Here is a 13,614-nt window from a genome sequence, read left to right as displayed (position 1 = left end):
AAATTTCAAGGTCAAAGTCCTGTTATAAGTGCCTTTAAATAAACTAAAATATAGATCAAAAGGGCTTTTCAATGTTACAATCAAATATCCGCTAAATCTGCAATATGGATCAGATGCAGATTAAACTTAAGTCTATTCATTGAGAGTGCAAGTTTGCAACTCGTCAGAAATGAGAGTGACTGAGGCACTTTTGATTGAGATATAATGCAAAATGTACACCAAATGCAGACGGTGTGCAGAGGGTGATTGGCATGGTCCATAATGTCCGACAAACTGCTGGACATTATGCCTCTTCAGCCACAGACTGCTCCTTCCCAAGTGCAGGACCAACAGACTGAAAAACTCCTTTATCCGTCAGGCCATCAGACTGTACAACTCCTCACTTAAGGGGAGGAGGAGTAACAGGAAGGCAGAAGACAAGAAGGAGAGGAACAGTAGTAGACAGTAAACCAATGCTGCTAGAACCTCAGTTTCCCTAAGGGAGTCTGTCCAAAGGATTAATAAAATTCTATCTAATCTAACCAAATAGGCTTTTCAATATGAAATTCAAACATCCATAAAATCCACACTCAGGACCAAATCCCAATCAAACTTTGGCAGGCAATCGTGAGTGCCAGTCTGCACCTCACGTTCAAATATTGTGGCCCGTTTGATTAAGATATAATGTAAAATATACATTAAATTGGGTTTTCAATCAATTTAAATGGCCACAAAATCTGTAATCCGGATCAGATCCAAACCGGATCATACCTTGCCAGTCCATGAAGGATACCATCCTACATAATGCTCTCAAATATTAAAGAAATGTGATCTTTTTTAACAGTTATGAATTTTCAAATATTCACTCAATGTTAAAGATAGGGGTTTTTTTTTTGTTTTTTTTTTCAGTTTTCCAAGATTTTTTTCCCGACTATGATCTTTGACCTATAACCTTGAAAATGGAATCAGTTCTTGCCTATCAGGATAAGAATCTTCTGTAAAATTTCATCACGACATATAAAACCTTCTGGGCTTCAGACGGTTCACAACCAAACAAGCATAAACATAACCACTAACTTCACTAGCGAAGGTTAAAGAAAAATAAAAAATAAAAAACCTCCAATAGAAGTCTTTGTGTCAGTAAACAGATTACGGTTCTTCAACATTCACTCTGGCAGCATAGTTAAAAAAACAAAAACAACAACAAAAAAAAGCACAAACAGCAGGAAAAATGCTTAATGCAATTACTTGAGTTACATTTACTGTATATTAATGTGCAAATATGACTTGTAAACTCAAATGCAAAATAACTCATCTTCAACCACTTAAGGGTCAGCAGACACAAAGATTTTTTTTTATTAATCTCTTAATCTCTTACAGGAAACCACTTCAATACAGCAGCAACCTTCAGGCAGACCAGGGCCACAAAACACTCAATATCCACCCCCCCCCCCCCCCCCCCCAAAAAAATACAAGAAATATTAAATAAAAATATTCAAGAACACCAATGTACACAATGTACAGAAAATAAGTACAATCACAAATCAGAAAAGGTTGGGAGGATAAGAAATGTTTTTTGTGAAGTGAATGGGTCTGATTTACCAGGCTTATGACAAAATGGGGGAAAAGAAAAGAAAAGCACACAGACACATTCACACTCATCTTTAACCACTTAGTCCAATCAAGGGTCACGGGGGACTGGAGCATATCCCAGCAGCCACAGAGCACGAGGCAGGGTACACCCAGGACAGGACGGCAGTCTGTCGCAGGGCCACAAACAGACAAAAAAACACATTCACACCCACTCGCACACCTATAAACAATTTAAGGATTCCAATCCACCTAACCCGCTGTTTTTGGATGTGGCAGGAAACCGGAGCACCTGGAGGAAACCCACGCAAACACGGGGAGAACATGCAAACTCCACACAGAAACGTCACAGGCGGGAATTGAACCCACGACCTTCTCGCTGTGAGGCAACAGTGTGACCTACTAAGCCACTGTTCTGCCAAACGAAAAGCAGTGATTCTTATATTTATTTTGACTTCCATTTCATTGCAAACAGAACAAACCCAATATGTTTCATGTTTTTATGGTCAACTTCATTTAATTTGTTAACATGAAGTCATTCCTGTGTTTAAGGTCAGAACACATTCCAAAAAAGATGGGACAAGGCCAATTTACTCTAAATATAAGGATTAAAGTGTAGGTGGCACATAATCCCAAGTTTTCATTAATATTTTAGACTAAAATGAAACAACAGTTTTAAATTTATCCTTTCCTGGTGCGCAGTTCTTGAAGAGATAAATATTCGGATTTTGAACTGCGCGCCGCTAAAAACCAGGAACTTCCTGGCGTGATGACATTAGACAAGGAGGAGAAGGATGTGGCGTCAGCTCCGGAACCATTATCTTACTTGTCATTTGTTAATTTATGGATTTTTACAGGCTACTGACAGCCCCATGGTTCGGGTTGGAGCTGCACCATGTTTTCGGTGTCAGAATGGTTACTTTTCGCTGGCAGAATGGCAGATGGAACATTTATATTGACAAGTGTGCACTTGACTGGAGTCCCTGGCTGCTCCTCTCCACACTGAGTCAAAACTGAGGATCTTTGATTGTTTTATTGTTTTCTGGATAATGGGATAATGTCATCGCATGCAGACTGAGATGTAATGAGGCACTGGGAGTCGTTTTCTTGCAGCACAAAGCCGCTTGTTAACAACATGGCATGACACTGGATCAATCAGCCGCAATAACTGATTACAGCGGGCGGTGGAACCTGGCACTAAAGTGGCTACAAATGGACTTTTCTTCAACCAGGACAGAAGGAATTAAATTATTTTTCAGATGTGGTTTTGTAAAGGTGGACACATTTAAAGATGATCTCACTGAAATGAACAGGTAAGAAGACCATATATTTACTTCTTGTGTGAATGGTTTTAATATTTAATAATAACATATTCAAGAAGAAAAACAATATTCATTTTAAAAATATCTGATATTTTCAGTCCCTTGTGTCATTTTTCAGATTTGAAATTTTCTAAAAAAAACCAAAAACAAAATCCACACTTCACTCTTTTCTGATTTCACAGATAGTAAAACTATTGTTTTTTTTTTAAATCAGTTGATTACAACCAAAGAGCTTCCTCATTTGTTTTGTTGTGCATTTTCGATTTTTGAGACATATTGCTTTTAGTTTTCTGTCTTGACGCTTTGATGTCTTCCTTGGTCTACCAGTATGTTTGCCTTTAACAACCTTCCCAAGTTGTTTGTATTTGGTCCAGAGTTTAGACACAGCTGACTGTGAACAACCAACATCTTTTGCAACATTGCGTGATGATTTACCCTCTTAAGAGTTTGATAATCCTCTCCTTTGTTTCAGTTGACATCTCTCGTGTTGGAGCCATGATTCATGTCAGTCCACTTTGTGCAACAGCTGTCCAAAGTGTGATCACTCCTTTTTAGATGCAGACTAACGAGCAGATCTGATTTGATGCAGGTGTTAGTTTTGGGGATGAAAATTTACAGGGTGATTCCATAATTTATTCCTCAGAATTGAGTGATTCCATATTTTTTTCCTCTGCTTGGTCTAAAAAAGTAACCGTTACTGACTGCCACAATTTTTTTTCTTGATTTCTTATAGTGTTTCTTAAAGCCAGAAAGTTGCCATTTGAAATGACTTTCGTTTTGTGTCATGTCTGTGATCTACTTTTTTCTACAAAATTAAACAACTGAATGAACATCCTCCGAGGCCGGTGATTCCATAATTTTTGCCAGGGGTTGTAGTAGTGTACTATATATTCTGTAAAAAAGCATTATGTTGCAATCTATAGGGTGTCTAAGTACTCAATAGGCATTGAGTGGTTCTTCAGCTGTATCTGGAGATCTTCTGTCTATAGTGTTCACAATGCAGCAGGAGTCTGGTCACTGAAGGAGAGCAACTTCCTGGGAAAATTCAAAGAATATAGACAACATACATGAAAATGGCAGTGTCATCTGAGGGACATTGCACAAAAATACATGAGAAATCCTTTCAAAAAGTCTACAGTTGCAAAATAGAAAACGTCATGGCATGTGTGGGTATGTGGATACGTGTCATCTGTGAACATATGGCTTAAAGGGGAGGTAAAACGGCTTACTTTTTAGTACATATTACAGCAACGCTTGGATAGTATGGATGAACTGATGTGTACATATAAAGTATTCAGATGCTGGGTGTGTTTTCCAGTTTTCTTTTGGTGTTGTAGTGTAACTGTTGAAATTTGTGAGTCTGCATGCTTTAGTTTCGTACGGTTTATGCATGGCAGTTTTAAGCGATAAGACGCTCAAGTATTTATTTATGGAATAAATACACTGACTCACTTTTTTTGTTTGCTGCCAGTGTCGAACTCGTAGTGGATGAGCAGAATGAGTCTTCCTCTGCGAGGCTCAGAAAATGAATTCCACTCTCACTGATCCCGCCCTCACGATGCACCACCTGACGACCGGATATCAACTGAACTCCAGTTACAACTGCTCCTGGCCATCTGCCAACTGGACTGCAGGGGGTGACACTATACAGCTGCCCACATTCACCACAGCGGCCAAAGTCAGAGTGGTCATTACCTTCATTCTGTGTGGCATATCGACCTTTTGCAACCTGGCCATGCTGTGGGTGGCATGCTGCAATGGCAATCGTAAATCTCATGTCAGGGTCCTGATAATCAATCTGACCTTTGCAGACCTGCTGGTGACCTTCATCGTGATGCCTATGGATGCCGTGTGGAACATCACAGTTCAGTGGCTTGCTGGAGACTTTGCCTGCAGGATTCTGATGTTTCTGAAGCTGCAAGCGATGTACTCATGCGCCTTTGTCACCGTGGTGATTAGCCTGGACCGGCAGTCAGCCATTCTCAACCCGCTGGCTATCAATAAGGCCAAGAAGAGGAACAGAGTCATGCTGACGGTGGCGTGGGCCATGAGCTCCGTGTTGTCTGTCCCTCAGGTGAGGTCTGGTATCCCAGCTTAGGTTGTACATGTGTAAAACGAGACCGTTTATGTTAACAGAATCATGTTACATACTTGTTTTTGTTTTTTTTAAATCAGAACATTTTATGGCCTGTCTGTCTCATTAATATTTCAGCACAAAAAAAAAAAAAAAAAAAACTGTTTTAAGTCCAATGAAAGTGAACAAAAACAACATAGATTTAACAAAAGTGCACAGCTTGCTTTGTCAGCAGCTGGATGATCTAAAAAATATTTGGACCTGGTCTATAGTGTTGATTTTAGTGTCAAATTCTTCCCAGCATACAACAGCATTACAACCTGAAAGTATTCAGCTGTCATTCTTTGCATTGTGTTAGATTTGTCTCCAACGTATACACGAGAAAATGAGTACTTGTTTAATTGCTGTGCTGGTACTGAAAAACAGAGATGATCTTTCACAGGGGTCAAAGGTCAAAACAGGATTTTTCAGGAAAAAATATTTAGTTTGAATCTTTGGATCTGTGAGTGCATTTAAACCCAACATCAGCTTTCTAGTAGTTTTGGGTGTTACCATGGCAACATGTCTGTTTCTGGCAAAGTGGACCACTGGACCCTATTTAAACTTGTATCATAGAAATATTTTGAAATTAAAATGAAGACCACACAACCGGCATTTCCTGAGATGTGACATATCCTCCAGGTGCATGGGCAAATGGGAGGACACAGCCACTTTACTTTTTATAGGAACATGGCTTGCATCCACACTTATTTTACCAATCTGAGATGGAATGAGTTGATTGGCCATTTAAAAGTTAGACAAAATTATTTGAAAATGGGTTGAGAATTTCCCATTTTCCTAGATCAGTGTCAATTAGGCAGCAGGTGTGTTAAATCGAGATCTGTTCAAAAGACATTTTTTCATTTCACCATATTTGGATGTTTATGCAACACACAGACTCATCAGTTTTTTTTGGTGGGGGGGTGTTTAAGGGATCAATGATAATTACTGCATCTGCATGTGGGTCATAACCAGTGTTTTACAGGTTCTTCTTATATGTATATTTATTTATTTTATGGTGCATTTCAATGAAGTAATGTCAAAAGTCATAAATAATTTTTTAGTGTGACAAATATTTGTACATAATATATACAATTGCACACCACAGGCACCTATTATACCACTTTAAATCACAATATATACCACTTAAAATCATAAAACCAAGATGAAATCATAAAATCAAACATGAAACCATAAAATCAACAACCAAAGCACAAACAAGGTCAAAATAGTTTACACTAGACACTGACAGTATTCTCAGTAAAACAGTCAGATTTTGTAGAGACTTTCAAGTCCAGACTTAAGACGCACTTATTTTCCCTTTCCTATGGCTAGCATACTGGCATAGTAAGGCACTATGCTTTCTGCTCTTTTAGATTCATTTATTAGCACACGGCCTCAACTTTATCTAAAGTCTGGGTCTTTTATTGAAGCTTAGGCCTAGTAGCTGGCAATCACCTTAGTATTTTTCTGTTTTTCTTGTTGCATAATGCTGACACATTATTACTGTATTTGTTGTCTTTCTGCCACCTGATTCTGTTTTTTCTCTCTGTTTGAGGTGCAGCTCCATCCAGAGATGGGAGTGGGTGTCTTCTTCTGCAAGCCTCCCATCCTGTTCACCAACATGGACGCCCAAATATTTCATGTATATTTGTATTGTCAATTGTGTCGTTTTTTTTTTTGTTTGTTTGTTTTTTAGTCTTTTATTTACATATAGTGCTGAGTGCACTTTTTAAGGAGTAGCTTTTTAATTTTGTTGTACTGTGTATACTGTGTATGCCGTGTATAATGACAATAAAGGCTTTCTATTTCTATTTCTATTTCTAGCATGGCCCAAGTGGTGGAGGGTCACCCCTTTGAGTCTGGTCTACTTGAGGTTTCTACCTCAAATCATCAGAGGGAGTTTTTCTTTACCACTGTCGCTGTTGTGTGGGCCGCTGAAGAGGAGGTACTGCTGGCCCACCACCACAAGATGGCGCCCTGCTTGAAGTGCGGGCTTCAAGCACGAGAGGGCGTCGGAGCAACCAGGAGTGACAGCTGTCACTCATCATCCGTACCAGCTGTCACTCATCCACTACTCATCACCACCACCATAAAGGCCGGACTGCAACTCCACCTCCCCGCCGAGAAATCAGCTACCATTCAGGTAATTTCTCTGTTGACTCAAACCGTTGAGTGATAATCTGAACTTCTTTTGCAGCCGTTATCCTGTGGTGTTCTGCCTTATCTGTGGGATTGGCGTTTGGTGTGACAGCGACGGCTTCGCCTCACACCCCAAACCAGCTTGAACAAGGCCTGCTACCAGAGAGCCAGTGTGGCTTCAGGAGTGGACGCAGCACTGTGGATATGATCTTTGCAGCATGGCAACTTCAAGAGAAATGTTAGGAGCAGAATGCTGGCCTCTACATTACCTTTGTGGATTTGGCCAAAGCCTTTGACACCGTCTGCTATGAGGGATTGTGGATGATTATGGCCAAGTATGGATGCCCCGACAAGTTCATCTCTTTGGTCCAGCAGTTCCACAATGGCATGTATGCGAGAGTCCAGGACGACGGAGAGTACTCAGAGCCCTTCCCCATGACCAATGGCGTAAAGCAGAGCTGCGTGCTGGCCCCTACCTTGTTCAGCATAATGTTCTCTGCCATGCTCAATGACACCTTCCGGGATGGTGATATTGGCATTGAATTCAGGTACCGGACTGACAGAAAGCTCTTCAACTTGAGAAGGCTGCAGGCCAAAACCAAAGTACAGGAAGATATTGCACGTGATCTTCTTTTTGCAGATGACTGTGGACTGAATGCCAGGACACAGTCGGAGATGCAGGATAGCATGGGCCTGTTCTCCTCAGCATGTGATGACTTTGGCCCCACAATCTCCACCAAGACCGAGGTCTTACACCAGCAATCCACAGGAGCCACCTACAAAGAGCCAACCATAATGGTCAATGGACAGAGATTTGCTGTGGCTGATAGGTTTGTCTACCTTGGAACTACCCTGTCATGCTATGCCAACATCGACGAGGAACGGGACTTCAGGATTGCCAGAGCCAGCGCAGCCTTCGGCAGACTCTGCGATTGAGTCTGGGAGGGACATGGACTGAGCCTGCAAACCATGCTGAAGGTGTACAGTGCAAGGTACTTCCTTCCCTACTGTACGCCAGTGAAACATGGACTGTCTACAGTCGCCATGCCAGACAGGTGAATGCCTTCCACATGAGATGCCTGAGAACATTGCTCTGCATCAAATGGCAGTACAGAGTTCCAGACAAAGAGGTTGTCCAGCGAGCTCAGATGGAGAGCATTTGCACCACACTCATGCGCTTGCAGCTTCGATGGGCTGGCCATGTACAACGCATGGAAGACAACCGCCTCCCAAAGCATCTATTCTACAGGGAGCTCAAGGAAGATCTCATCGTGGACAGTGAAAGCGCTATAGGGACACCAAAGGGGACACTCAAAGCCTCCCTGAAGTGCTGTAACATCCCCCCTGAATCCTGGGAAGAAGTTGCACAAGACCGCCCAGCTTGGCGCACCTCAGTCAAAACAGGCGTAGCGGACTCTGAAGTGAAGCGCATCCAAAAACTGCAGCCAAAGCGACAGTGCTGGAAGGACCTGTCAAGCTCCCTTTCCCAACCAGACATTTCATGCCCACACTGTAGCAGAAAATTCAGAGTGAAGATTAGCTTGGTTAGCCATCTCCACACACATATTACCTAGTGATGAATATGAAGAAAAATGGTCATCTTCACTCGCGAAGGACGAATATCATCATCACCATCATCATCAGTTTAGTCTTAATTCACTGTTAGTTAATGCTTATTACAGCATTAATGAACATTAATACATGCATAAATGATTAATAAACATTCATTTAGTCCTAATTCACTGTTAGTTTATGCATATCACAGCATTAATGAACATTAATAAGAGCGAAGCGCCGCACAGTGGCGCGAAGCTCGCTCATGGTACGGGGTGTCCTAAACAGGAAGTGCCAATTTTCAAATCCACAGTAAAACAGGAACTGTTCAAATGTCAAACACTTCCTGGATTGAGAGACGAGATCCCATGGAATCTCGCGGGAACCCAGTGGCAAGCTCACACTCAAACAGGAAGTGCCGAATTCTCACTCACAGTGAAACAAAAAATGTTCAAATGTCAAACACTTCCTGGCATGGGTGGAGCTAGAGCAGAGGCCAGGGTTTCACTGGACTTTCCTGAAATCTGATTGGACACAGATGATTGACATGTCACGACACCACACGTCTGGTTGAAAGAGCTGCATTTTCAAATCAGTGAGTCACATTGACTGCTAGGTTCCGCCTGTCCAGTAGTTTGTGCTGTGTACCACAAAAAGTTCTAATCTACCTTAGAAGAAGAAAAATGTTTGCTCCAGATTTGAGCTGAACACGTCGTTTGAACTATGGACTTCTAATCACACCAAACTTATATTGGTGAGTAAATTACTGTATTTTATGACAGAAATGAGGTTGTTAAAAGCAGCATTTCTCCTTTAATTCGGGTGGCCTTATATACACATTTTTAAACTAAGACAGCAGCTTGTTCATGTTGGCTTATTAGTGCAGCAGATAATTGAAACAGTCCTTCAAATGGTAATACAAGCATCAAATTCTGCACAAATACAGCTGGAGCAAAATTAATGGAGCAACTTTAACTTTTGACCCCTGAACAAACTGAAACTGACCTTTGTCACCATTTTTGCTGCTTTTACCTCATAACTCCATAACATTCAGTCACAGATTGTCCAAACTATACCTTTTTTGGAATCTTTATGATCAGGCAAATAATGTGGTGTAGTCTTCTATATTATTGGAGCATCTTTTGACCCCTGTGTAATTCTTCAATTGACCCCTACCTGGCTGCCTATTGAAAATTCAAGTGGCCAGTCAGTTTTATTTATTTATTTGTTTTAAAGAGTTAATGTCTATGGATTATTCGTGCTAAATTTGATGCTTGTATTACCATTTGCAGGATTCCGGTCTAAATATTCTCTTATCAGCTGCACTATATATAAAAAGTAAGATGCTGCTTCTTAAACTCCTCCACTTGAGGCAAGGACACTCCACCGACCTGAAAAGAGCAAAGCACCTTTTTCCGGTCAAGAACCATGGCCTCAGATTTGGAGGTGCTGATTTTCATCCCGGACGCTTCACACTCGGCTGCAAACCGCCCCAGTGCACGCTGAACGTCCTGATTTGACGAAGCCAACAGAACCACATCGTCCGCAAACAGCAGAGACGAGATTCTGTGGTTCCCAAACCAGACCCCCTCTACACCCTGGCTGTGCCTAGAAATTCTGTCCATAAAAATAATAAACAGAACCGGTGACAAAGGGCAGCCCTGGCGGAGGTCAACGTGCACTGGAAACAGGTTTGACTTACTACCGGCAATGCAAACCAAGCTCCTGCTGCGGTCGTACAGGGACCGGAAAGCCCTTAGCAAAGGACCCCGGACCCCTTACTCCCGGAGCAAAGAAAGCCATGAAGTCATTACTAGTTAAAGTTAAAGGAATACTCGGCTCAATAGAGCTCTGACTCTTTGTCAGCCTGGCTACAGTGCTGAAAAGAAACCTGGGGTTGTTCTTATTTTCTTCAATTAGTGATGAGTAGTAAGATGTCCTAGCTTTACGGAGGGCTTTTTTATAGAGCAACAGACTCTTTTTCCAGGCTAAGTGAAGATCTTCTAAATTAGTGAGACGCCATTTCCTCTCCAACTTACTGGTTATCTGCTTTAAGCTGTGAGTTTGTGAGTTATACCACGGAGTCAGGCACTTCTGATTTAAGGCTCTCTTTTTCAGAGGAGCTACAGCATCCAAAGTTGTACTCAATGAGGATGTAAAACTATTGACGAGATAATCTATCTCACTCACACAGTTTAGGTAGCTATTCTGCACTGTGTTGGTATATGGCATTGGAGAACATAACAAAGAAGGAATCATATCCTTAACCTAGTTACAGCGCTTTCCGAAAGACTTCTACTGTAATGAAACGTATTCCCCACTGCTGGTAGTCCATTAAAGTAAATGTAAATAGACAGAAGGGGGTTTTCAGGGAATACTGTTAAGTCTTCATTTTCCATACCATAAGTCAAAACAAGATCTAAAGTATGGTTAAAGTCCGAGGCGTCAGACGGTTTGCCAGAAGCTCTTTGAGGCCAACCGATAGTCCTCCTCCATAGCCTCCCCGAACTCCTCCCAGACCCGAGTTTTTGCCTCTGCGACCGCACAGGCTGCGGCACGCTTGGCCTGCCGGTACCTGTCAGCTGCCTCCGGGGTCCCACCTACCAACAAAGACAAGTAGGACTCCTTCTTCAGCTTGACGCCATCCCTTACTTCCGGCGTCCACCACCGGGTTCGGGGATTGCCGCCGCGACAGGCACCAGAGACCTTGTTACCACAGCTACGAGCGGCAGCATCGACAATGGAGGTGGAGAACATGGTCCACTCAGACTCCATGTCTCCAACCTCCCCCGGGATTTGGGAGAAGCTCTCCCGGAGGTGGGAGTTGAAGACCTCACTGACAGAGGGTTCCGCCAGTCGTTCCCAGCAGACCTTCACGATACGTTTGGGCCTGCCAGGTCTGACCGGCTTCTTCCCCTCCCAGCGGATCCAACTCACCATCAGGTGGTGATCGGTCGACAGCTCTGCCCCTCTCTTCACTCGAGTGTCCAAGACACGTGGCCGAAGGTCAGATGATACGACTACAAAGTTGATCATCGACCTCTGGCTCAGGGTGTCCTGGTGCCATGTGCACTTATGGACACCCTTGTGCTCGAACAAGGTGTTCGTGATGGACAAACTGTGACTAGCACAGAAGTCCAACAATCCAATCAATCCAATCAAATCCAATCACCCCTCTCCAGGTCTCACTGTTGCCGCCCATGTGGGCGTTGAAATCACCCAGGAGAACAATGGAGTCCCCAGTCGGAGCGCTATCTAGTACCCCTCCCAGGGACTCCAAGAAGGTCGGGTACTCTGCACTGCCGCTCAGCCCGTAGGCCGAGACAGCAGTGAGAGACCTGGCCCCAACCCGAAGGCGTAGGGACGCGGCCCTCTCGTTCACTGGAGTGAAATCCAACACATGGCGACTGAGCTGGGGGGCAATAAGCAATGCGACCCCAGCTCTCCGCCTCTCCCCGTGGGCAACGTCAGAAAAATTAAGCGTCCAGCCCCTTTACAGGAGTTAAGTACCAGCATGAGATTGATAGATGGATCGGTGCAGCATCTGCAGTGATGCGGTCGCTGTATCGGACCGTCGTGGTGAAGAGAGAGCTGAGTAGGGGGGCAAAGCTCTCGATTTACCGATCGATCTACCTTCCGATCATCACCTATGGTCATGAGATTTGGCTCATGACCGAAACAACGAGATCGCAGTACAAGCGGCTGAGATAAGTTTCCTCCGCAGGGTGGCTGGGCGCTCCCTTAGAGATAGCGTGAGGAGCTCGGTCACTTGGGAGGAGCTCGGAGTCGAGCCGCTGCTCCTCCACGTCGAAAGGAGTCAGTTGAGGTGGCTTAGGCATCTTTTCCGGATGCCCCTGGACGCCTCGCTGGAGAGGTGTTCCGGGCACGTCCCATTGGGAGGAGGCCCCAGGGAAGACCCAGGACACGCTGGAGGGACTACATCTCTCGCCTGGCTTGGGAACGCCTTGGGGTTCCCCCGGAGGAGCTGGGGGAGGTGTGTGTGGATCGGGAGGTCTGGGCGGCTTTGCTTGAGCTGCTGTCCCCACGACCCGACTCCGGATAAAGCGGAAGAAAATGGATGGATGGAAGATGCTGCTTCTCAGTGTTTCTAAATTGCCCTCAGAAGTATTGGAACACTTGGTATTTCACACATTTTAATTAGTTTATTCTATTTCAAATACATTTTTTTTCCTAAAATTATCTTCCTTAACTCAAACTGAAAGCAAATCTCTACAACTTGATATAAATTAATTAAAAATCTAAAATCCAGCTTCCTGATGAAGTGGTGTAGAGGAGGATTTTCTTAAAAAGAAGACCTGAAAGTTCAGCTACAATTTGACAGAAAGTACATTTGAGATGAAAGACTAGATTTGATGTTTTGGTGAAAGAAACTTTTATATTTCTTCATAATTGATGTAAATAAAGTCCAAGACATATTTTTCATGTTTCCATCCCCTGACTTGTCTAAAGAAAACTGGCAATAAAACTGATTATTATTTAAAGGTTTTATCAGGTTTTAGAGATTTGCTTTCAGTTTGAGTTTGAGGAAGATAATTTTAGAAATTTTATTTTATTTATTTATTTTTTTTTGTATTTCTAGTATTTAAAATGGCATAAACAAATTAAAATGAAAGGTTTTTGCTATGCTAATGCTCCCTTGAAGCATTTACTCAAAATAAAGTCTGATGGACCTAAATTACATGGTTAGATGCTGATGAGGTTCGCTCATTTATGTCCGCGACATATGCATATTACATGCATAAATGATTAATAAGTACCTTAGTTTAGTCTTAATTCACCGTTAGTTAATGCTTATTACAGCATTAATGAACATGAATACATGCATACTTGATTAATAAACACCTTAGTTAAGTCCTAATTCTCTGTTAATCAATACTTATTACAGCTTTGACC

The 13,614-nt window shown here is 42.7% G+C and overlaps 1 protein-coding gene across 1 annotated transcript; it reads left to right on the top strand.

Moving 5' to 3' along the window:
* Positions 1-4,379: 4,379 nt before the first annotated feature.
* On the top strand, positions 4,380-5,008 carry LOC117530111 (gonadotropin-releasing hormone II receptor-like). The gene has a single exon (XM_034193090.1). It carries the CDS (start codon positions 4,417-4,419, stop codon positions 4,987-4,989), a length of 573 nt encoding a protein of 190 aa, XP_034048981.1. The 5' UTR covers positions 4,380-4,416; the 3' UTR covers positions 4,990-5,008.
* Positions 5,009-13,614: the final 8,606 nt, after the last annotated feature.

Source organism: Thalassophryne amazonica, chromosome 1, assembly GCF_902500255.1.
Source record: "Thalassophryne amazonica chromosome 1, fThaAma1.1, whole genome shotgun sequence".
Lineage (NCBI taxonomy): Eukaryota > Metazoa > Chordata > Actinopteri > Batrachoidiformes > Batrachoididae > Thalassophryne > Thalassophryne amazonica.
This window is presented reverse-complemented; position numbering and strand designations above follow the sequence as displayed.

Excerpts from the sequence above, each read along its gene's own strand:
- LOC117530111 (XM_034193090.1), top strand. The coding sequence starts at position 4,417 with ATGAATTCCACTCTCACTGATCCCGCCCTCACGATGCACCACCTGACG.